A 25,215-nucleotide genomic window follows, 5' to 3' on the forward strand; every position below is an offset into this window, starting at 1 on the left:
GAGAGGCTGCTTATATGTCCCAGCAGTTAATTGAAAGATTAGATTCACTCCTCCCAAAATTACATTTGTGAACTTCATTTATATTTACAGTATTTCAGAAACAGAATGCACGTCTATATCCATCATTGATTATAATGGGTTGTCTTTGATACAACGCTCACATATAGTGCAGGAAAATGTGAGCCATTAAGCAGTGGGTGGGGTCTAGGGTGCAATATAACTATATAACTATTGGTCGAAGTCTTACTCTGGAGGCAGGCATATGCAAATGTTTTGCCCTTGTGACGTCACAGATCCCAAACTACCAAAGTGAGCCGCATACACACCAATCAGACATAACATTATGAGATAATATTGTGTTAAGCCCTATTCGGACGGGAATAGATTAACATGGGGACTTGAGGGTAAAGTAATTTTACCTCAGGACTTCTGTAATATTAATGGGCAATTCGCACGGGATAAGACATCTCAGTAAAACTAGCAGAAGTGGGAGGAGTAACTCGCTTTATTCACCACAGTAACCTCCATGTCGTCATGTGCGTATGACGTTGCTGTTATCACGTGAGCAAACACACAACATGAGCGCCAGCCTGAATTTTTTTTTTATGGTCTATGGTCTGAACTCTGTCTCCTATGAATGTTGGTAATAGACACTTTTTTCCTAGAGCTAAAATAAGTGTTGTGCCTCTAATAAGTGATTTTGATCTTCTTTTTGCTTTAAATAATATGTGGAAAACACGCTTTTTAAAAACTTTTAAACAGGAAATGACAGAATTTTACCATACATTTTTACAGCGGGTCTATTTAAACGGGATTAGTACCTGAGGTCATTTTTCCAGACCTTTTTACAGAAGGTAAAAGTCTCGGTAATCTTTACTGATTTTAGCCCTATTCGGACTGGATTACATTAACATGGGGACGTGGGGATAAAGTAATTATTACCAGAGGTTCTCTGTGATTTTAGTCCCATCCGAATGTGCCATCTGGGTAATCATTACCTTCTGTAAAAAGGTCCGGAAAAATGACCTCGGGTAATACTAATCCCATTCGAATAGACCCACTGTAAATCTTGAAGCATTCGGTTGCGTTGTCGGTGGTGGGATAACAATGGAAAAAAGTATTTTCTGCATATCATTTAAAACAAAAAGAAGATCAAAAGCCCTATTAGAAGCACAACATTTATTTTAGCTCTAGGAAATTGTCTATTACCAACACAATCCAATCAGAATCGTTAGACTGGACCTAACTGTTTATTAAAACACACATATATATATATATATATATATATATATATATCAGACTGGCGCTCGGGATAACAGCAACGTCACACACAAATGACAACACAGAGTTTACCGTGGTGCGTAAAGCGATTTACTCCTCCCACTTCTGCTAGTTTTACTGAGATTACTTATCCCGTGCGAATTGGCCATTAATATTACAGACGTTCAGAGGTAAAATTACTTTACCCCCACGCCCCCATGTTAATCTAACCCCTCCGAATAGGGCTATTGTTCGTAATGATTACCCAGATGGCACATTTGGACGGGACTAAAATCACAGAGAACCCCTGGTAATAGTTACTTTACCCCCACGTCCCCATGTTAAATGAATCCAGTCCGAATAGGGTTTTAGTCCGCCTTTCGCTACCAAAACAGCCCTGACCCATCAAGGCATGGACTCCACTAGACTCCTGAAGGAGTTCTGTGGTATATTGCACCAATATGTTAGCAGCAGATCCTTTAAGTCCTGTAAGTTGCGAGGTGAGGCCAAGTCAATGCTTAAACTCATGAATGAACCATTTTTCATGAACCATTTTTGCTTTGTGGCTGATGGCCGCATTATCCTGCTGAAAGAGGCCACAGCCAGGGCCACCATTGTGTGCAACAATGCTAAGGTAGGTGGTACGTGTCAAAGTAACATCCACATGGATGGCAGGACCCAAGGTTTGCCAGCAGAACATTGCCCAAAGCATCACACTGCCTCCGCTGGCTTGCCTTCATCCCATAGAGCATCTTGGTGCCATGTGTTCCCCAGGTAAATAACGCACACACACATCACCCACCATGTCTATTCTGCGACTGTGTAGCCCAATACACAACAAACTGCGATGCTCTGTATATTCTGACACCATTCTGTCACAACCAGCATTAACTTCTTGAACAATCTGAGTTACAGATGCCGTTTTGCCGTTTGGGCGGCAGTGGCTCAGTGGTTCATGTAGGTTATCTACAAACCAAAAGGTTGGTGGTTCAATCCCTGGTTCCACCTGACCAAGTGTCAAAGTGTCCATGAGCAAGACACCTAACCCCAGCTGCTCCCGACGAGCTGGATGGTGGCTGACATCGCCGTAGGCGTATGAATGGGTGAATGTGAGGCAAAATGTAAAGCGCTTTGAATGGCCATATGGTCTGTTAAAAGCACTATATAAATGCAGTCCATTTACCATTTATTACAGTAGCTCATTGTGGCAAGGGGGGCGTGGTTCAGCGAGGTCTGCAGCGGGAGAGAGAGCCGCGGGACGAGCGGTAAGTGAGTGGGTTGGACGCAGATTGATAACACCTGTTTCTGATTCCAGTAATGGGTGTGGAGAGAGCTTAAAACGCCGGCAGAATCGGAAGCATGGGAGAGAGAGACGGACTGCTGACGTTCCCCACAGAGACATTGAGCTTGCCGGAACCCGGAAGTGGAACGACCCGGAAGCGAAACCGAAACTGAGCAAAGGAAAAGTCACACGCTGAAGTGTGCCTTTATTGATTTTGAGTGATTAAATAAAAGAGACGTCAGCAGTCCAAGCCGACCCCTTGTCCTCTTCCTTCCTTATCTACGAACTCTTTACACTGGTGCCGAAACCCGGGAAGGAAGCAGGACCAAGCCGCCGCCATGCAAACACCGTCCTCCACCCCACTTGCGGAGATCATCTCATCCCTTGCGGACCTACACCGCAAGCAACATCAGGCCCTGCTGGACCTTAGGATGGATCAAGAACGAAGATTCGCAGCGATCGTCCAAGGCCAGCAGGAGGACCGCGAGAGGTTCCGGAGCTGGCTCGACCGGGAGGCTCGCGCCGAGGCCGCCGGGCAGACCGGCGCACCGGTTCACGTGCCAATGTACAAGATGGGGCCACAGGACGATCCCGAGGCCTTCCTGGATCTATTCCAACGAATGGCGGAGGCCTGCGGGTGGCCCCGTACACAGTGGCCGGTGCGTCTCATCCCCCTTCTATCTGGAGAAGCCCAGGCGGCCGCCCAACAACTACCGGTGGCGAACCTCCTGGTCTATGAAGACCTGAAGAGGGCCATTATCCAGCGGGTCGGCCAGTCGCCCGAACAACATCGTCAACGTTTCCGTTCCCCGGACTGGGGCGAGGCCGGCCGGCCCTTCGCAATGGCCCAGCAGCTCCGGGACTCCTGCCGCAAGTGGCTATTGGCCGGCGGAAGCGACGTGGACCATGTTATCGATCGGGTGGTGCTGGAGCAGTTCATCACTCGGCTCCCCAAGCGAACCGCCGAGTGGGTCCAGTGCCACCGGCCCACGTCGCTGGAGACGGCCATCAACCTGGCGGAGGACCACATGGTGGTGTGCCCTGGGGTCGGCGAACCCCCTCTAACATCTACCTCTCTCTCTCCCACCTCTACTTCTATCTCTCTCCCATCTGTCTCTCTCTCTCTCCCTGTCCCTCTCCCTAGGTCCCGCCCACCGGGGATGGGCCCGGGGCAGTTCGGGAATTCGAGGGCCCCGCCCAGGGGGGCGGGGCTGATAGGGGCGGGAGGGAATCATGCTTCCGGTTCCTCCCTCTCTCCACGCCCATTGTCCAACCCACTCCCCGCCACTGGGGCGGCAGGTAGGCCTGGGCTGGCCTGTTGGCGTTGCGGGGACCCGGATCATTTTGTGGACCGATGTCCCATGATGGACGTCGGGACAATGATCCGGGTTCCGGACGTCCCGCAGGCCACCCCCGATCAGGCAGGAGAGTACCAAATACCCGTGAGTATCAAGGGGGGTACATATCAGGCCTTGGTGGATTCAGGATGTAACCAAACCTCTATCCATCAAAGCCTGATGCAGCCGGGGGCATTGGATACAAGCCGCGTGGTTAAGGTGCGGTGTGTGCACGGGGATGTGGTGGAGTGTCCGGTCGTCCCAATCACGATTCAGTTTAGGGGAGAAAAGCATAGCGTAGAGGTGGCGGTTAGTCCTCACCTCCGGCATCCGCTAATTTTGGGGACAAATTGGCCCGTCTTTTCGGCTTTATTGGGGTGGTTATGTGCGGATGCCGCTTGGGGGAAGAAGGCCCGGATAGGGGCGGCGCGAGTACAGGTTGGGGAGACTGAACCGGGACCACTGGAGACGGCTCCAGAGGAACTGAGCGGGATCGAGAGACTGATTCTCTCGGACCGCGATGACTTTCCTCTGGAGCAGTCACAGGATGAGACCCTTAAGCACGCCTTCCAACAGGTTCGATCCATCGACGGCCAGTCTCTCCAGCCCGCCTTGCCCGTCACCTATCCCTATTTTGCCATATTAAAAGACCGGTTGTATCGAGTGACCCAAGACACTCAGACAAAGGTAGATACAACCCAGTTATTAGTACCAAAGAGCCGCCGGGAAATGCTTTTCCAGGCGGCTCACTCTAACCCGATGGCGGGCCACCTGGGACAGGCGGCCACACTGAATCGCTTAATGACCCGATTTTTTTGGCCAGGCATTCATGACAAAGTGCGCAGGTGGTGCGCGTCTTGTCCGGAATGTCAGTTGGTGAATCCACTGGCCTCCCCAAAAGCGCCCTTGCGCCCACTTCCATTAATGCAGGTCCCCTTTGAAAGAATTGCGATGGACCTCATCGGGCCATTAGAGCGATCCGCACGTGGCCATCGTTTTGCGCTAGTTATCGTGGACTACGCAACACGATATCCGGAAGCAGTGGCCCTCCGCAACATCTCAGCGAAGAGTGTTGCGGACGCACTGTTTCGACTAATCTCCCGGGTGGGGATTCCGAAAGAGATCCTCACTGATCAAGGCACGGCGTTTATGTCACGTACATTAAGCGAACTATACGGGTTATTGGGCATTAAGTCCATTCGAACAAGCGTCTATCACCCACAAACGGACGGCTTGGTCGAACGGTTTAATCGCACACTTAAATCCATGATCCGTAAGTTCGTACAGGAAGACGCCAAAAATTGGGATAAGTGGTTAGAAACCCTTTTATTCGCCGTGCGGGAGGTTCCGCAAGCCTCCACGGGGTTTTCCCCCTTCGAGCTTCTCTACGGACGCCAGCCTCGGGGGGTGCTGGATGTCCTACGAGAGACTTGGGAGGAGGGACCTTCTTTGGCGAAAAACGAAATTCAGTATGTGCTGGACTTGCGAACAAACTCCACACACTGGGGCGGCTATCCAGAGAGAATTTGTTGCAAGCCCAGGACCGCCAGAGCCGGTCGTATAACAGGGGTACTAAACTACGCAAATTCACACCGGGAGAGAAAGTGCTTGTATTACTCCCTACGTCAAGCTCCAAGTTAATGTCAAAGTGGCAGGGGCCATTTGAGGTCGCACGACAAATTGGGGATCTCGATTATGAGGTGATACGGTCCGATAGGAACGGGGCTCGTCAAATATATCACCTCAATCTCCTTAAAAAATGGAATGAGGTGGAATCAGTGTTGTTGGCAACGGTGATCGGGGGAGAGGATGATCTCGGGCCAGAGGCGAGCATCAAAGCACAATCAGTCGCGCTGGCCCCTGGTGGAGATCACCTCTCACCGTACCAACTCGCTGATTTATCTAAATTACAGGCGGAGTTTGCCGACGTGTTCTCGCCCCTACCGGGACGTACCGACCTGATTCAGCACCATATCGAGACCGAGCCGGGCGTGGTAGTTCGTAGCCGGCCGTATAGATTACCTGAACACAAGAAAAAAGCGGTTCAGGAAGAATTGGGTGCCATGCTGGATATGGGAGTAATAGAAGAGTCCAACAGTGACTGGGCGAGCCCGATAGTTTTGGTTCCTAAAACCGACGGCTCGGTCAGGTTCTGCGTGGACTATCGCAAGGTGAATGCTGTGTCGAAATTCGACGCCTATCCAATGCCGCGGGTTGACGAGTTGCTTGATCGGCTGGGCACGGCTCGATTTTATTCGACATTGGACTTAACGAAGGGCTATTGGCAGATCCCCTTGTCTCCATTGTCCAAAGAAAAAACAGCTTTCACCACGCCGTTTGGATTGCACCAATTTGTCACACTTCCATTCGGGTTGTTCGGGGCTCCCGCCACCTTTCAGCGACTCATGGACAGGATTTTGCGTCCCCATTAGAGGATGGATACGGGTCGGGTCGGGCCGGGTTCGGACAGATATTTAGAAATGACGTTCGGGTTCGGGTCGGGCTCGGTCACGTCAGCGTGAAAAGGCATTGAACCTTTTAAATTTAAAACTGCTTATTATGCAAGTAGCCAATGGGCCTGTTTAACTTGATGCAATGGTTTGTTTTTGTGATTAAAATACATGCATTATATAACCCTAACATCCGTCTTCCTGCATGTGGAAATTTGTTTATGTCGCCGTGACAACAACTCGCAACACGTGCGTGCATATTGCCCGCGGCATCCCTGTCATTCCAGTGAGCGCAACTTCAGCGCTGCTGGCAGCAGGACAGCCTTGAAGCCATCCGCAGTTGATGCAATCCTTTTTCTACATAAAACCTCGATTAGCCTAAACTTTGATGGATAGATTATGTAAATAGATCCCATGTTGCAGTTTAGGAACCACAGTTTGAGAAAATTGGTAAGATGACTTTCATTTCAATAAGCATTTAAATTGTGTTACGTTAATGTTTTGTTCTGTTAGCTTGGGCCATTTTTAGCAGACCTTTGTTCATTTAATTTCAGTTGGCTATTTGATTGGGCTCTGTGTAACGTTTGATGCCCCGTGTGCGCGCTGATGCGCTCGTCTGTAAACATTTCAGAATGCCTTCCTTACAGTTGCTTAATAAAAGCGGGATTTCCACACACACAAACGTACGTGTCATTAGTATATGAGGGGAAAAAATAGATTTTAACTGTCGGGCTCGGGTCGGGCTCGGACATAAATATTTGAATGCCTGTCGGGCTCGGGTCGGGTTCGGTTACTGCTCTGTCGGACGCGGGTCGGGCTCGGACAGAAAAATGCAGCCCGATCCGCACTCTAGTCCCCATGCCGCATATGCTGCTGCTTATCTGGATGATATCGTGATTTACAGTCACGATTGGCAGCGGCATATGCGGCATGTCAGGGCGGTCCTGAGGTCGCTGAGAGGAGCGGGGCTCACGGCCAACCCGAAGAAGTGTGCAATTGGGCGGGTGGAAGTAAGGTATCTGGGCTTCCACTTGGGCCATGGACAGGTGCGTCCCCAAATTGACAAGACCGCAGCAATTGCGACCTGCCCGAGGCCCAAGACCAAAAAGGAGGTGAGGCAGTTCCTAGGGCTGGCGGGATATTATAGGCGGTTTATACCCAATTATTCGGACCTCACCAGCCCTCTGACTGACCTCACTAGAAAGGGGATACCAGATACGGTCCAGTGGACGGAGCCGTGCCAGCAGGCCTTCACCCAAGTTAAGGCTGCTCTGTGTGGTGGGCCGCTTTTACACTCCCCTGACTTCTCTCTCCCTTTTGTGTTGCAGACTGACGCGTCGGACAGAGGGTTGGGCGCAGTACTGACCCAGGAGGTGGAGGGGGGAGAGCGGCCGGTGCTGTACATTAGCCGCAAGCTCTCCAAGAGAGAGGCTAAGTACAGCACCATAGAAAAAGAATGCCTTGCCATCAGCTGGGCCATTCTCACCCTCCGCTACTACCTCCTGGGGAGGGAGTTCACCCTTTGTTCGGACCACGCTCCTCTCCAATGGCTCCACCGCATGAAAGATACCAACGCGCGGATCACCCGTTGGTATCTAGCTTTACAGCCTTTTAAATTCAAGGTGGTCCACAGGCCGGGTGCTCAGATGGCTGTGGCCGACTTCCTCTCCAGAAATGGGGGGGGGGGGGGGGGGGGCTGCAGGCCGGACGGCTCCCCGGCCTGAGTCGGGCGGTGGGGGTATGTGGCAAGGGGGGCGTGGTTCAGCGAGGTCTGCAGCGGGAGAGAGAGCCTCGGGACGAGCGGTAAGTGAGTGGGTTGGACGCAGATTGATAACACCTGTTTCTGATTCCAGTAATGGGTGTGGAGAGAGCTTAAAACGCCGGCAGAATCGGAAGCATGGGAGAGAGAGACGGACTGCTGACGTTCCCCACAGAGACATTGAGCTTGCCGGAACCCGGAAGTGGAATGACCCGGAAGCGAAACCGAAACTGAGCAAAGGAAAAGTCACACGCTGAAGTGTGCACGTTATTGATTTTGAGTGATTAAATAAAAGAGACGTCAGCAGTCCAAGCCGACCCCTTGTCCTCTTCCTTCCTTATCTACGAACTCTTTACACTCATCTGATTGATTGCCCCACACAGGCCGCCCATGACCCTGTCGCCAGTTCACCACTGTTCCTTCCTTGGACCACATTTGATAAACACTGACCGCTGCAGACCAGGAACACCCCACAAGTGTTTTGGAGATGCTCTGACCCAATCTTCTAGTTCAGTGGTTCTTAAACCTGTCCTGGAGGACCACAAGCCCTGCACATTTAGTATGTCTCCCTATATCTGACACACCCATTTCAGTGGTGCTTCTCAATTCTTATTTGTGCATCCTCATTTCTTTTCCTAGCTTCCTTTCCTTGCTCCTTAGCTCCACCCCTTCAGGATGTGAGGGAAGGATGTGAGGAAAAGACGTGAGGAAGGAAGAATTGAATCAAGTGAAATTAAATATCCTTGCTCCCTTTAACGTAACTTCAAAGTGTTGTCAATTAATGTTGACTGCACTGTTGGATTTAGTCGGGATTATTGAACATTAGATTTATATTGTAAACCAATACAACCTCCACAAAATTCAACCGCATTTGTCCAAATTTTATTTAATATTACCAGTTATTATTAACAACTAATTATTCCCAGTTATTAACTGCTTTTTATTCGTTGTATAGTAGTTTCTATTTGTTTCTCTATTTGTGTCTTTCATTATCTTGTGCTAAGATATAATTCTGCAACTGTCAGTTGTTGCTATTCGACATACATTTGTCCTGTACATAATAGTAATAATGAATAAACTGTGGCATGATGTGAAGGGGGAGGAGAATTGATGCGTGCTTGACGTTTAGTCAATAAAACACTTCCACAAAGGATACAGCTGTGTATCCTTGCTCACGATTCCTCAGGAAGCCTCCTCTCTCCTCGATCCTCGCTTCCTCGAGGTGCAATTAGAGAATTGAGATGTCCTACAAGATGGCTGAGCTCCATTGGTTTTCGGGTCATAGGATGGAGGACGGAGGACAGAGGAAACCAGGAGGGATATTGAGAAGCATCCCAGATCTTGCAGTCTCTACTAATGAACTAATGAGTTGAATCGAGGGAGACATACAAAATGTGCAAGGCTGGTGGTCCTCCAGGACAGCTTTGAGAACCACTGTTCAAGTTATCACAATTTGACCCTTGTCAAACTCTCTCAAATCCTTATGCTTGCCAATTTTTCCTCATTCTAACACATCAACTTTGAGGACAAAATGTTCACTTGCTGCCTATTATATCCCACCCTCTAACAGGTGCCGTGATGAAGAGATAATCAGTGTTAGTGATAAATTAGCAATAACCATTTGTGCCCTTGAGCACTGACCTGTACTCAAAGTCTTCAATTCAAGCTGGATTCACAGCCTGCAGTATGATATTATGCACCCGAATCAAATAAATACAAGAGTGTGTGTCTTGTGGTAGTAGTTTGCACAGTAGCCACACTGGCAAAGATGATGGGGTCTATTTCCAAATTACAGAGCAGCTCTTGAGACAATGAGATGGTTCACTGTGAAAAGATACATTCAATTTGTGTGGGCTCTTTTCAGTTGACGTAATGACAAAGAGAAGTGTCTCTTGCCAAACACACTCTGTCAACTGTATTCCCCATCACAAACTTTTTGAGGATGGAAATGTATTGCTTTACTTACTTGCATTTTAAGTTATATAATATATTGATCTCTAAATTGTATTTCAGCTTTTTCAGCATAAGGTCACCTAAACCTGCTCTATAAAGTGTATGATTCATACACACATCCTGTATACAGTAAACTAATGTGTGATGATATATTCCCGTCCACTGTTGATATTATTCTCTGGTCCTGTTGGCTGGAGTCAACATAAAGTCTAAACAGGAAACCAGGGTGAAAGGGGACGTTGTTCCTTAAAGGATATGAATCTTTAAAGAGCCTCTGGAACTTTATTGAGGAAATGGTGGTCGAAATCCCACCATCGGGTGTGTAATTCAGAATCTAGCTATTTTCAGTTCGCCCCCAAGAGAGGTAAATCCCGTAAATGAACCAAGAGGGGATCTTTCAAAATAAGTCAAGGGCCAGAATTTGTGATGCAACATTTTGACACATTTAATTCCCCCCCATTCTTTATAATATAAACGTGTATAAATTTCAAGGAGTCTGTGACCCTTTGCGATTTTGTTAGATCCCACAGACAGCGCCACGTCTGCAGTGCATAGAATAATTACACCTCCTTCGTGGCCTGCTTTCAGTGTCTGCAGAGGCCAGAATGGAAAATGCCACGTTGCAGAGAAACTATTTTTTTCCAGTGTTGTCTCGTCCAGATGTTTCTCTCCTAACTGTTCTGTACACTCAGAAAGTACAGACATTAGCAATCTATAGCAGAGGGAACTTCTTTGACTGTGATTTTAGGGCAGATGTCTGATGGGTGGAATTCGACAGTAGGCGTGATTACTTTAGTCTGGTGGTCATGACACACAAAACTAAGAGACAGTACAGTTGGGATGGGCCCCTGGAATTTCAGACAGGATTTTTTTAAGAAGATTCAACCATTTGACACTCTGTCTCAAAAAAATCTGTGCTGCCAGTCTGAAATAGGCCTACATGGTACAGTCAGATGCACTAAAAATTATCTGTACAACATAAATGCATTAATGAGTAGGAGTGAATCACAATAAAGGCATGCATAATAATCACTTTTGAGGCCTTTTTTGTGTGTTTGGGGGGGGGGGGGCATACAAATCCTAAAGTAAACACTGTGTGAAAGAATCTACAGATTTAAATAAAAAAAGATTAATTAATTAATTTAATCTTAAGATAACAACAATTTTATATAGGGCTATGTACAGTATCCAGGGTCATTTTAAAGTAGCTTATGTTGCTGATATATATTATATTGGCTAATTATAAAGGTTTTTATGTTATGTCAATGGTATGTTTTTGTGTAATGTATATGCATTTTAAGGAAATTATTGAAATTTACGTGAGTGATCCAAAGCTAGGAATAATTATGATTTTTTTTTTCTCAAAGAAGTCATATGACTTATTAAGTTGTTGTTTTTGTTGTTGTTGTTTTTTTAAAGAAGCATATATTAAAGAATATATGCCCACCAAGACTGCTATATTTTATCAAAAATATAGTAAAACAGTGATATTGTTAAATATTATTACAATTTAAAATATCTGCTTTCTATTTTTAAAATGTAATTTATTGTGAGTTTTTGGTGTCACATGATCCTTCAGAAATCATTCTAATAATAGAATGAAGGGATTTTTGTTTGTTTGTTTTGTTTTAACAAAATAATAAAAGGCACATCCAAGTAGACAATCTCAAAGGAGTTTCCATTACTCATTCTCTGATTAGTCTTTCTCTGCTTCAACACTGACCTACATGATCTGACATGAAGCTTAATTCATGAATTATTAACTGGATGTGAATATTTTTGTAGATCAGCAACAAATTATGAGCTGGCCTGTTATGGCACACATGTTCCCTCAAACTGAAAGCAGTTACGTTTACTGAAGTCAAATGAGTCAATGTTGCCAAGTTATATTTAATGCTATGAGATGATAAAGTTAATGATCATATACCAATAACCTACAGATATGTTCAAACATGAACTTATTTAAAAGTACATTGAGTATAAAGATCCACGTGAGTTGGATACAGAGAGTTAACTGTGGGACGTCCCACCCTGACTGAATGAAAGGGGTTGACTGGACCTGCCCACAGCAAATGTCTTCTGTGTGAACTTGTATTGCTGTTAGACAGTTTCGGACCCTTCCACCAGCTGACTTCTCCTCTGGCTTCTCTGTTAGACGGACAGAAGGTAAGAGCATTAATTTGGGTCCTCTTCTATTCGTACACCCTGCATAAAGAAAACATACAGTCCGTTGGTGAAGTGTTGATTTACTAATACTTTCAGAACCAGTGCTAAAACAGTCTCAATAACAGTAGTATCGTACTTGCATGCTAAAAAAGATTGTAAGGTTTCAAACTATTTGTTTATGTCTGAAAGCATTGACCTCTCTGTAAAACTTTTACTGGAAACAGGTGTCTCAAACTTTGTGTTGCTTATTTATTCATTCTGATATCTTTGTAAAAAAAAGATATCTTTGTTGAACAGATTATTTACCAAGCTAATGTTCTTATTGTGCTGTTTAATCAAAGTCTGAGCCTAAAACTTGCACTGTAGCACTCAGAGCAGCACAATATTGAGGTATTGTGTGCCACATATGCAGCGGGAGGGGTGAACACAGAGTCGGGGTGGAGGGGGAGGGGAGAGAGATTTAGCCCAATAGACCCCTCCCTTTACAATTACTCCCATCAAAAGGAATGCGTGTTTCCATGGCAATTTTTCACCAGCTGTTTGAGACCATGTCGAACAAGGCAGATGTCGCTGCTGTAGACAAGCAAAAATCATGTGAAGACACACTCAACCCACAGCTGATGGAGGGGCCGATGTTAAAATATAAAGATAAAAGTTTTGTTAATTGAAAAAATTATATTTTCAAGCATTTTATTATTATTATTATCATTATTGGCATACCAATTGAACACTTAAAAATAAAGGTTCCAAAAGGGAGTTTTTGCACCAATGTAATTTCTGTTTTTTTTTTTTTTTCAATTACATTTTAATAATTTAAAGAGCCTTCTGTGCTATTTAAAGATTCTTCGTGGAACCATAGATGCCAATAAATAACTTTTATTTGTGTGAGTCTTTGCAAGGTTTCATGAGAAATACAGCGTGGATAATATTTTACCCCAGGGGCAGCAAAAGATTTGAACAGATTTGAAAGAAATATTGAAACATACAATCATTTTATGTGCCTTTGGGTGAAACAGAAAAGGTTAATGTGTAATTTTTAAATACATTTTATATGCAGAGGGTTTGTAAAAATAAAAAGAAAGAAGAAAACCCCACAAATATTTAGTGTTTGTCTTATGGCTAATATTTACATATGCATATGGAATGGCAAAGTTGTAGAGATCGAAAAGAGCAACAAATCAGGTTAAGAATGTGGATTAGCACAAATCTAGTTTTAACCCAATTTTTAACTCAATGGTTCATGGCTTGCGATTATCTTGAGGATCAGATAAATACAAACGAGTAAGTCATATTTCATGGACACAGATAAGGTCTTTTCAAGGTGATACGCTTTGGTATAGTGTGAAATTAATTTATATCCCCCAGACAGTTGCTCTGTTCTTTGCACTGGATAAAGGAGACTGCTAGGCAGTAATAAAAGAGCATTTTAATTTACAAACAGCAGTGGGGGATGGGCGGATGACTTAAAAAGGTCAGGTGATTGTTAACTCAGGTTTCATGGATCTTATTTGCTCAGTCACTCTCTTTTGACTGTCTTTTGTCTAACTCTGAGGTCCTTGTACTCCTTTTCCTTGCCCCCCACCCCCACCTTGTTTTTCTGCACAAGGTTTAGCTTTGTAGTAGCAATAGGTTGTTACCACAGAAATCCAGATAAGGTTACAGAGAGATGAGTTTTCATTTCCTGTGAAACAAAACCCCAGGAGTAAAATGAAGTGTTGATTTGGTGCTGTAGCACATTTCAACGTTAGCATATCAACACCGATTAGTTTGAAACCCCACTTTTTGTCGCATTAAATCTTTTTTTAATGCTACTGGCAGGTTCGTTGTTTGTTTCAAGGGAGCTTTCAGTAAAAGGCAGTCTGTTTTTCTGCTTTTTGCTAAGCGTTGCACAGATGCAAGGAAGCAATTGTACTGTGATGGACAGGTGGCTTATGCAGAGGTTTACTACTCATGCCAAGTGACTTCCTGCTCCATAGCTATATCAAGCATGGCCACCATGCCACATTTTATCCCAGTGCTAACCAGTGATGATGATTTTTAGTTTGTGTTTAATATTCTAAAACAACCATAGATGATATTAGGGAAAGCATAGCAAAATGTAATTTTAAATAATTATTTATTGTTTAGTATTTAAATTAGCAAGAGATACGTTGGCAGCAAATCAAATGTGGATACCATTTTGCAGGTCATTTGTTTATCTAGAGATTGAACCACTTGTTTTGTTGCTTTCCGAGAGGAAGAGAACTCCATCTGCGGAGCTTCTGGAAAATGACTCTGAGTACTGAGCCGCTGCTGTTTTCCTCCCGGTTTACACCTAACAACCTGCTGCTTACCTTACTAAACTCTAAATTAAATACTGGGTAAAATGGCATCCTTTATACCGCTGACTTTCCTTGAGTTCAGGCATGTTTGATTTTCAATGCGACCTTCCAAACAAAACAAGTTGTTTTGCTCTAAAGTGACTCCACCAGAGTAATGTACTTTTACTTCAGCCAAAAAAGTGACTTACATAAATGTGCATATTCGTCTCCTGAAAAGGAACAGAGTGGACATCCAAATTAAATACGGGACATGATGTTGGGTCATTTCCTTCGCCCTATGACTCACACAGCCTCAGTCTGTTAAAAAATGTATGTTTTTGTTGACGGAAAGCAAAAGGATTCCTTGTCTGCCATGTTTCAAGACGTCAGCATGTGAAGAGGGTGACAGAGTCTCTGTAGTTTTCCATGTCTAAGTCTAATAGAGATGTGGGGCATCTGACCTTGACTCGAACAACCACCTTCTTTTCCTTTGCCAAAGAAAACAGGGCCATTGAAAGCTTCACACACCAGCTTATTCAGCTTTCATGTGCTGAAATCAAGAAATAATGCACTCAACAATAAGCGTTCTTGGGTGAACTGACCAAAAATATTTCTCAAAAATCCAACCTTATGGAGGATCTATCATTTCTATGACATATTATAAGGTTATTTGAATCTAAAAAAATAATAATAATAAAACATTTTTTGTGTGTGTGTGTGAAAAATTCGACAATACAACCAACTAAATGCAGTCAATCTGAGTCAGAATGTAATTCCAACGCATTTCATGTATTTAAAGTCGGCATGAAACAGAAGTTGTGATAGTCTTCTTTTCCCTATTGTGGTGTATATCCAAGAGAAATGGCCTCTCAAACAAGAACAAATGTAGGATCTTGAAGAGATTATGCTTTAAGATTGAGGGGAAGCTATTTTAAATTATAAAAGTTGAAATTATACTAATTTCATGGTCGCAATGTAACAAAAGTCATTAAGTACTGTTTAGAAATCAGAACTTAAGTGTTTAAAATAATAAACATGCATGAATGAATCTTTCACAATGATATCAATAAGATTAAGTAATTAGAAAATAGGTGAATTTCAACTTCATGCTGATTTCAACTAACATCATGCAGTTTTTCTTGAAGAAACTAAGAATTTTTCAACCTTGAGCAATGAGCCAAGGATATTCTCTGCAGTTGCTGGGCAAATTATACTCAGGTCAGTGGTTTCAAGAAGACCTCTTAATTCCCATAAGAATTTTCCAACTCGGCCAATTACTGCACAGATTGTGTGCACTAATCCCACCCATTATCCACTCATGCACATACAGGCCCACCACAGCTTGAGGGGTGAGAAATTAACTTTGCTTTTTAATCATGTCATGAACCAGTCAAAAACCAAATATGTCAGGATGACTATTCATCCTGTCTGTCACATGAACTTGGCATGGATGCTCTCTCAATAACCAACAACTTTCATAATCAAACACAGTCAATCGATTATTAAAATAAGCCTTTCATGTTAGCTAGTTCCATTACTGCATCTCTGTTTTTATAGAAAAACAATAGTTTCTGGCTTTGATCTTTGATATTTAGTGCACCAAAAATGCAGTTGATATAATCACCCCAGTGATGGTCTACCGATGGCTGCTTTGAACTTTCCAGCCATAAACAAAGTATATCTATATTGATACAGAGACAAGGGGAAAGGAAGATAGATCTTTGGTACAGAGAAAATGGACAAGCGAGTGAATGCTTTTAGACAAACAGCCCCTATCTTCCTGCAGGAAAATGTCGTTTCTCAAGGAGAACATATCACAGTCCGTCTTCCAGGCGCTCTTTGAGCGAGGGGAGCACAGTCGAGCTAGCAGAACAAAGACATACAGAGCTCTTATCTCAATCAGCTTCTGTGTCTGGAGAGACTGACTTCTGTAGGCTGCTTATCCATCGTCGAGCATACAGAGCAGGTCTGGTGGCCCTAATGCGTGTGGTTCAGTATCTGAGGTCTTGAAATAAAGTGGTATTGATTTTGAACCAAGAGTATACTTAAAAGGGATATAGGGCCTACTGGAATATTAGTGTGTGATTGTGTTGTCTTATACTCCTACAAAAAAATGCATAACACCAACATGATAATGTCATCCTTTGTAAATACTTCAGATTACCTCAGGTTTTTGGTGTTTTTGCTTAGGCTGAAACTCAAGATGAGGGTTTGGATCTTCTTCCTGTTCTGCCTTGCTGGCAAGACTCTGGCTGCTCCTGTAAGTAAATCTGAAAGAGAAATATTAAATAAATATATTTGTATTAAGTATTATATTATATATAGATATATTTTTGCATGAAGAAAAAGTAAACAAATAGTAATGATGCGTTGTGAATAAACCTTTAATAAACTCCATTTAATTTACAGACTGAAGAGGAGCCAGTTGTTGAAGAGGTATTTAATTAAACTGATATTTAAATCTGTAAAACATTTGCTACGCTTTTTTTTTTAATAAGGCCAAACTGCATTTTTAAAAAGCCATTAGACAAAAATAGACACCTCACCCCCATTATGGGACCAGATGTGTTTAAATATGCACATGTTCAACTTCCTGTTAAATTCCCCAGGGGGGATGAAATCCATAAAAGTTTGAAAATATATCTGAACTGGACTAATTACAATTCATTGCTTCAACACATGTGCACACAGATGCCAATTGTGATGGAAACAAAAGCAAAACTCTTGTTGTGGCTGTGCAGTAATGTGGGTCATTCGCTCCCATTTGAAGTTCAGATTTACATTTTCCTCACATAAAAGAGGAAAGCTGTGTTTAAAACTGGGCTTGGTTCTACAGGCCATACCCATAATACTTTTTTTGTAATTCAGGACTTGGAAGTGGGAGCCAACCCAGTCCAGGTGGAGACCGGAGAATTTGATGAGGCCATTGAAGTTGTGGAGGATGTTATTGCAGAGAGTGAGTTTGATGTCTTTTCCACACCACCAAAGCTGTGTGCAGTACAGAGATTTTTCTGCTGTGTGCATCATGTTTTCTGTCCCTGTATACGAGTGAAATTGTGATAAGTGTAGTACATGAGGAATACAGAAGTACATGAGACCACGGGTAATAACAGGCTGCAGAAAAGTCAAATGTAGACAGCTATAATTATGTGTTCAGACAGACTATGGTTATACAGGACTAAGTTGATGCTAGTGCCAGTCATCTAGCCACATGGTTTGCCAACCACAAAATATCTAGGAAGGGGAAAGATGTAAATCCACCAATTTTTTTATATATATACCCTTTAAAGGAATAAATTAAAAATAAATGAAACACACACACACACACACACACACACAATATATATATATATATATATATATATATATATATATATATATATATATATATATATATATATATATATATATATATATATATATATATATATATATATATATATATAAAATATAAAAATGAAAGTTCTGTCATTAATTACTCACCTTCATGTCGTTCCAAAACCATCAGACTTTCGATCTTTGGAACACAAAAAAATATATATATTTTTGATGAAATCTGAGAGTTTTCTGTCCCTCATTGACAGTCTACACAACTACCATTTTCAAGCCCAAGTAAGGTAGTAAATACATCATAGAAGTAATCCACATGACCCCAGTGGTTTAACCTCAATGTTTGCTCGAAAAAAACAACAAACATAATTTGTTACTTTATAAGATGTTAATCTCCAGTGCATGCCCATAATAGCATCACAACGCATGTTGTGTTGACTTGAGAGCAGGAGCTATTGTGTGAATGCGGGTTTGGAGATTAATATTTTGTAAATAAAGTGGTACATTTTTTTTTTTTTTTTTTTAGCGCAAACGTGTCACTTCATAAAATTAAGGTTGAGCCACTAGAGTCACATGAATTACTTTAAAGATGTTTTTACTACCTTTCTGGGGCTTGAAAGGGGTAGCTGTCAATGGAGGGACAAAATATTTCATTAAAAATATCTTCATTTGAGTTCCGAAGATGAATAACTGTTTTGGAATGACATTAATTACAGAATATTGTTTTTTTTAGTGAACTAACACATGTAATAGGTGTTTGTTTGTTTTTTGGTCATCAATGATTTTTCCTTACAGACCCCTGCCTAAACCATCACTGCAAGAAAGGCAAAGTGTGCGAGGTTGATGACAGCAACCAGCCCATGTGTGTGTGCCAGGACCCCATGACCTGCCCCGCCCCATATGGAGAGTTCGAGCATGTGTGTGTCTTTAGTCATTTTCTTCACTTCACATCTGTACTCTCAAGTCTCCACATGTGTAGTGACAGCAATGCCTAGGAGTACAGTGCATGCCCACCCTTTTAGCAGTTTGATTGAAATGCTGGTTTATGTATTGGGCAAATAATGTCAGTAAATATTAACAAGATACCTTGGGGAAATCCAAACCTGTCAAGTTGATAACCGTGGCATTTATGGCTGCTCATGTTTATGTCATTTATTTCACAGATCTGTGGCACTGACAACAAAACCTATGAGTCCTCCTGCCACTTCTTTGCCACCAAATGCGCCCTGGAGGGAACAAAGAAGGGCCACAAGCTGCACCTGGACTACATCGGACCCTGCAAATGTGAGCGCACAACTGTGAAGGAAAACAAGCGACAAACATTCAAACAGACATTGAGAATAAAATTTAGACCACTCACAGACTCAGCCATGAACGAAAGTGGAATTGAGTACTTCAGCGTGATTGATGGCTTGTAGCTTTGAGGCGTCCCTGTTGCCCCCTCCAAACACTGAGAACAGGACTAGCCTGAGCTTGCCAGTGCTGCTCCACAAAGCAAACCGAATCCCCCTAAATCTGCCTCATCCACAGTTGCTGTACGCCTGATGGGTTGAGTTGGGACTGAAGGGCTCAGATGGAGTACCCACTGTGGCATAGTCTCATTGCTAAGCAGAGTGTCTCAGTCAGAGACTCAGAAGATGTGTTTCTGGCATTAACGAATTAGATACTAACATCTATGACACTAATATTAGCCAGAGGGCTGTAATTTGCCCCCTTTTAGACTATAATGTTACATTATGTGCCAAGAGACATGCTAGCATGCTGTCTGTGTTTATTATTTATTTCAAATCGATTCTTTAATGTTTGGATTTTCCCTCAGACATCGCCCCCTGCTTGGACAACGAGCTGAAAGAATTTCCCCTGCGCATGAGGGACTGGCTGAAGAACGTGCTGGTGGCCCTGTACGAGCGCGATGAAGAGAATAACCTGCTCACCGAGAAGCAGAAACTCAGAGTCAGTTCAACTTTTTTTGCTCTTCGTATAGTCTAAAAAACCTTTAAAACACTTTCTAACCAGCTGAGCTTTCCGTGATCCTCTACATTGACTGAATTTTAACTAAAGCTAATTCAAATTTTTTTTTTTAAACATTTAAGCCAAAATTCAAGGTTTATGTCTTCCCCGTCCACTTGGATAGCACAGTTTTAGCATAAACTAATAAACTTAATTTAATGCATATGTATCAATCATAGATCATTTTAAATAAACTTGTATGATTTATGGTGTCTGAATGTGTTTTAAATCTGTAATAACCACGTTTATATATTTATTTATATATATTTTTAATCTCCTTATAGTTCTCTCTACATAGGTCACCCAAAAATAATTATTTACTCACCCTCATAATATTGTTCCAAACCTGTATCAATTTCTTCCTTCTGCTGAATAAAAAAAGAAGATATTTTGAAGAATGTCAGTAATCGTTTATGGACCCCATTGACTTTCATAGTATTTTTTCCCTATACTATAGAAAACCATATCAACTGTTTGTTGATATAGTCTCCCACAGTATAGGGACAATTTACTATGGAAGGCAATGGGGTCCATAAACTGTTTGGTTACTGGTATTCTCCAAAATTATCTTCTTTTGTGTTTAGCACAACATAAGGGTGAGCAAATAATGACAAATTATATTGTTTTGGGTGAACTATCCCTTTAACTAATTAAATATAGCTTGTTCCACAGCTAGTCATATTTTAACAATTGTCATTTTAATTGAATAAATGTAATTGTTTTCAGAATTAACAGATGTATACTGATATTAAGCTATTGTAATAATTAATTATTAAGTGTAATAGTAATGCATTTTAGAAAAATATGATTTTACAATTTAAATAAAATATAATAGATCCAAATAGATATGCCATGATTTAAAAAATACTGGTTTCTACCTTTGTTAGTTTATGTTAAAACTGTACCCAAATAAATAGAAATGGTATATGCAAATCAAATACATAAATCTTTAATTTAGGCCTAAGGAGTTTTTGAGTACATAATGTAACAATAGTCAAAGCCTCTGAAATGCCAAACCTCACGTTGTGTTTTAGGTGAAGAAGATTTATGAGAATGAGAAGAGGCTGCAGGCCGGTGAACATTCTCTGGACCTTCTGGCCCTGGACTTTGAGAAGAACTACAACATGTACATCTTCCCCGTTCACTGGCAGTTTGGCCAGCTTGACCAGCACCCTGTTGACGGGTATGTTTAGCTCATTTTCACAACTATTCTAGCTAGATCCAAACTTAACATACTTCTGAGAAAACTATGTTAGAAAAAATTAATAATTACCTTGATCGTTCGGCTAAGGGTTTTGGTAACAAAAATGATTACCTAACAGTAGCTTTTATCTAAAAAAGCATGTGTTATTTTGTGTTGTATCAGGTTCCTGTCCCACACCGAGCTGGCCCCTCTGCGTGCTCCTCTCATCCCAATGGAGCACTGCACCACCAGCTTCTTTGAGCAGTGCGATGCTGACCAAGACAAGTACATCGCTCTCGAGGAGTGGGCCAACTGCCTTGGAATCAAAGAGCGTGAGTTTCTGACAATGCAATTCAAATTTTTGTAATGATTAGTTGATTTTATTTGCTGACTTTGCTGTTTTCTTCTTTCAGAGGATGTCGACAATGACCTTGTCATCTAAGCGTGTCTACCATAGACGCTTCCTAGTTATTATTGGGACAAGGTGCTAACCCTTAAGTTAAAACGAAAAGTAAAGGTGCTAATTGCGATTTCTAACAAGCTGCATATACCACTAAACATTCATAATGTTTAAAAATAAAATGCACAATCCACACAGTAACTATCACAATGAATGACTGAACACTGCCCATTTTCTTTAAGTTAGCTGAAGCTGTTAAAACAAATGTTGTATTAAAGAGAGAGTTAAATATGAACTGTGTACGTTGCGAAAAGAGTTTTGCTTTGGAAATGGATCCACAATTTTTTTTAAACTTAGAATCAGGGCTTGAATTGTAAGTTTGGAGTTTGGATGGTGGAAATGTACAAAATACTAAATAAAGTTTCCAAATAAATGTTCTTTCTGCTTGCGTTATAAACTTTTAGTTTTGTTTGTTGCACTCTTTGGTGGTGGATTTATTGTTTTGATTTTTTTTTTTATTATCTGAAAACATCTTTAATTTGAGCCCTGAATATCTACAGGCTGATGTTTTTATTTGCATATTGTTTCCTGTCAGAAATCAGGGCCAAATGTTGAGTGTTTTAAAAGTTGAATAATAAAAGGAAATATTATTTTGAATTCAAGAGGACAGAATCTCGCAGGATGAGATTTCTTCTTTTTTTTCTGTTTCCTCTAACATGTTCACATACATTTGCAGTATTTGCCACAATGTGAGCACTATGAATCTCTTTACAGAAATAAAAGCTACTGAAATTTCCAACCTCAATCTTTGCATGCATTTATCCATTTGTCTTGATCTGTTTCCCCCAGGTTCATAACACATTTATACTGATCCATACAGAATGGAACAAAAAATCAAACGTGATGTTTGCGGATCATTTGTTTTATTTTGGCTCCCAAGATCATTTTAAGCGTAGAAGTAAATATGACTACATAAACACAGTAAATGTGCTAAGAAAACAATGGTGCCTGCATGGTCAGTGGCAATTATACACTGTGGGGCTAAAAATCTGGAACACATATGTTAGTAGTTTTCTTGAGGGTGTGAATGTTTACATAATTATTGTTTTGCCTTTGCATGTATAATACCGGTATATATATTTCAGTACCCTGTATTTACAGGATTGTATTCAAGCGTCCAAGCCAGTGTGGCTACCTCAGTTTGTACTGAACAGTTACTGTAAATTCTGCAAAAAATATCAACAGATCAAACTGAAACAGCCCTTTCAACAAGCATGCATTCACATATTTTTTTCTGGTAGGCTAAGAACTATAGATATCAGAGGACTAATTTTTTTTAAACATTTTGGATTATTCCAGATTTTTTTTTTTTTTTTTTGCTTAAAGTCATAATCTGTAGTTTTCCACACCTCTATGTTCACATTTCTAGACATCCATTAATTCAGGCTCTATTAATTTAACAGAGTTTCAAGTATGCATGTATTGCAAGAAGCAGTGGGAAAAAGAGCTGATGGTCTCAGTGGGATAGTCAGTCATGGGAAAGCCGAGCTAGAGAGAAAGAGCAGGATTTACCCAGTCACCAGGCTTACCCTTCCAACCAGACACTCACGTCAGGAATCTCAAACAATGGCAGAGCTCCAGCCAGAACACTGTGCTGCTCAGTCCAGCCCACTTCTGCACCAGGAGGAGGGGTAACACGCTCTTCTCCACTCCTTCTTAACCCTAAAAACAGAATGCTGGTGGAGATCACAAAATCCAAAACACTTACACAAGATCACTAGACACAAATACTATTTCAGCTGATTATGACATACACTATTACTCACTGCCAGTATAAAAAATTATTGATTGATGTTTTAGAGCTTATTTTACTATTTTACTTCCATCCAATAAAAACATGTTTTAATATTATAACTACACTTTAAAGTCACAATGTTTTTTTGTAATAAGTAATAAAGATCTATTAACAGTATGAAGCAGTGTGGGGCTGAAAGCTTTTGAAGCTGAACAAGGCCAGTGGAGCTTTTAGAGAGAGAGAGAGAGAGAGAGAGAGAGAGAGAGAGAGAGAGAGAGAGAGAGAGAGAGAGAGAGAGAGAGAGAGAGAGAGAGAGAGAGAGAGAGAGAGAGAGAGAGAGAGAGAGAGAGAGAGAGAGAGAGAGAGAGAGAGAGAGAGAGAGAGAGAGAGATGCATGTGTGAACCTGCATCTGTGCACCGTCTCTCAAGGCTGTATTCTGTATTCTGGTCATTACTAAAACAACCTGTCCGACCCATATATTATAAAATATTATACACTTGATGTAAACTTGAAATATAAGCGTCCTTTACAGAAATTCAACTGTAAGAGATTTATATTAAACATATGACCCTGTCTGTGAAAACCCAGCTAAAGTCATTTTGGTAACACTTTACAATACGGGTTCACTAATATGCATAATTCATGCTTAATTAATGCGCAGATAATGAGTTAATTAATTACTAACCCATTTATTAATGATTACTGCATCAGCAACTAATGAACATTCTACATGATTAGTAGGTTAAGTAATCATTCAATAGTTATTAGTTAAATGTGTCATAATGTATTAATTCCTTAATAACATATTATATTATACTAATAATGTACATTAATGTGTTAATTACCACAACAGATCAAAGCCATATCAACTTCCAGTTATCTGCTTTAATTAATCATTAGCTAATGATTTATAAAGGTATCATTATGTGATGACTTTACTTGTTGGGACACATGACTATTAACTAATTCAAAATTAATTCAAAACCAATAACTACAATTGCATATTACTTAATAAGTTAGTTAATAGGCATGTGCCCCAACAAGTAAAGTCATAACATAATGATACCTTTATAAATCTTTTTTAGTGATATATGACACATTTATGAGAAAATTCTTAAAGTTTTGCAAAACAGGCCTATTTATCATCATGCGTATGTCCAAAAATCACAAAAACATTCAAACGAAATTGGGGTACAAAAGCTTGATTGTTGCAACAATTACCAAGTCAATTAGTTGAAATTATTTGTATAACTTTATTAATAAAATTGGAAAAAGTAATTAATATATAAATTAATTAATATATACATTTCAGTAGAAAATCTAAAACTTAAATTATTTTACTGGGCTATGTAACATTAAGTATAGTACTGGAGTAAAAAAAAAGAGAGGAATAGTTCACCCAAAAATTAAAATTCTTTCATCATCGATGACACGAAAATATCTCCAGAGACATCTGATCCCGGCTTAAGTCGCGATGACCTGTTTGCCGCTCGTGCCGATTGATATTACTGTCTTTCTCTTCCTAATGGTAAAAAAAAAAAAAAAAGTTCCTGAACCGATCTATCATACGAATCAGCTGGTCTTGTTGCGCTGAAAACCCCCTGAGATGATTAAAATCGATGTTTAGGGAGCCCGCATCCAGTATTTTTTGGGGGCAAAAGTATAAAGTGTAGTGTCAATAAAATCACTAATTTCAGTATTTATAATGTTATGAATTAAAAATTGATTATTGTATCTCAAATCCCTTGGTATAATTTATCATTTACAGCAATAAACACACATGACCTATTTTCGTCATTTTTATGGCTATGGCACTTTGATGATCATTATCTCATAATTACATTTTGCGACTTTAGCCGGGGTTTCACAGACGGGGTCACATATGTGGCGCACAGTGGTGCGGGGCGGGCCAAATAATTTCCTAAAAGTGGCCCCACGGGTTGGTGCAGCACTAACAGTTACCCTGAACACTGCAGGAGGAGTTCACAT

At 41.4% G+C, this 25,215-nt stretch overlaps 1 protein-coding gene and 1 long non-coding RNA gene across 2 annotated transcripts in view; one reads left to right on the forward strand and one right to left on the reverse strand.

The window, feature by feature from the left end:
* LOC137093099 (uncharacterized) overlaps window positions 1–16,778 on the reverse strand; it is a 34,028-nt gene extending 17,250 nt beyond the window's left edge. Inside the window, exon 1 of the long non-coding RNA XR_010908390.1 lies at window positions 16,672–16,778. This is a non-coding gene — a long non-coding RNA (uncharacterized lncRNA). The remainder of the gene's footprint in view (window positions 1–16,671) is intronic.
* sparc (secreted protein, acidic, cysteine-rich (osteonectin)) lies at window positions 12,083–22,235 on the forward strand. The gene is made up of 10 exons (XM_067457825.1): window positions 12,083–12,207; window positions 16,698–16,767; window positions 16,917–16,943; window positions 17,376–17,463; window positions 18,633–18,754; window positions 19,001–19,121; window positions 19,657–19,790; window positions 20,882–21,030; window positions 21,214–21,362; window positions 21,444–22,235. Exons 2-10 carry the CDS (start codon window positions 16,711–16,713, stop codon window positions 21,470–21,472), a joined length of 876 nt encoding a protein of 291 aa, XP_067313926.1. The 5' UTR covers window positions 12,083–12,207; window positions 16,698–16,710; the 3' UTR covers window positions 21,473–22,235.
* Window positions 22,236–25,215: the final 2,980 nt, after the last annotated feature.

The sequence above is a fragment of the Pseudorasbora parva genome, chromosome 11 (assembly GCF_024679245.1).
Source record: "Pseudorasbora parva isolate DD20220531a chromosome 11, ASM2467924v1, whole genome shotgun sequence".
Classification (NCBI taxonomy): Eukaryota; Metazoa; Chordata; class Actinopteri; order Cypriniformes; family Gobionidae; genus Pseudorasbora; species Pseudorasbora parva.

What these genes read in the sequence shown, in the direction of transcription:
- sparc (XM_067457825.1), top strand. Translation starts at nt 16,711, where the DNA reads ATGAGGGTTTGGATCTTCTTCCTGTTCTGCCTTGCTGGCAAGACTCTG. An exon ending in GGAGGATGTTATTGCAGAGA is followed by an intron (nt 17,464 to 18,632) that starts GTGAGTTTGATG and finishes TTTTCCTTACAG; the next exon opens with ACCCCTGCCTAAACCATCAC. An exon ending in CCGAGAAGCAGAAACTCAGA is followed by an intron (nt 19,791 to 20,881) that starts GTCAGTTCAACT and finishes GTTGTGTTTTAG; the next exon opens with GTGAAGAAGATTTATGAGAA.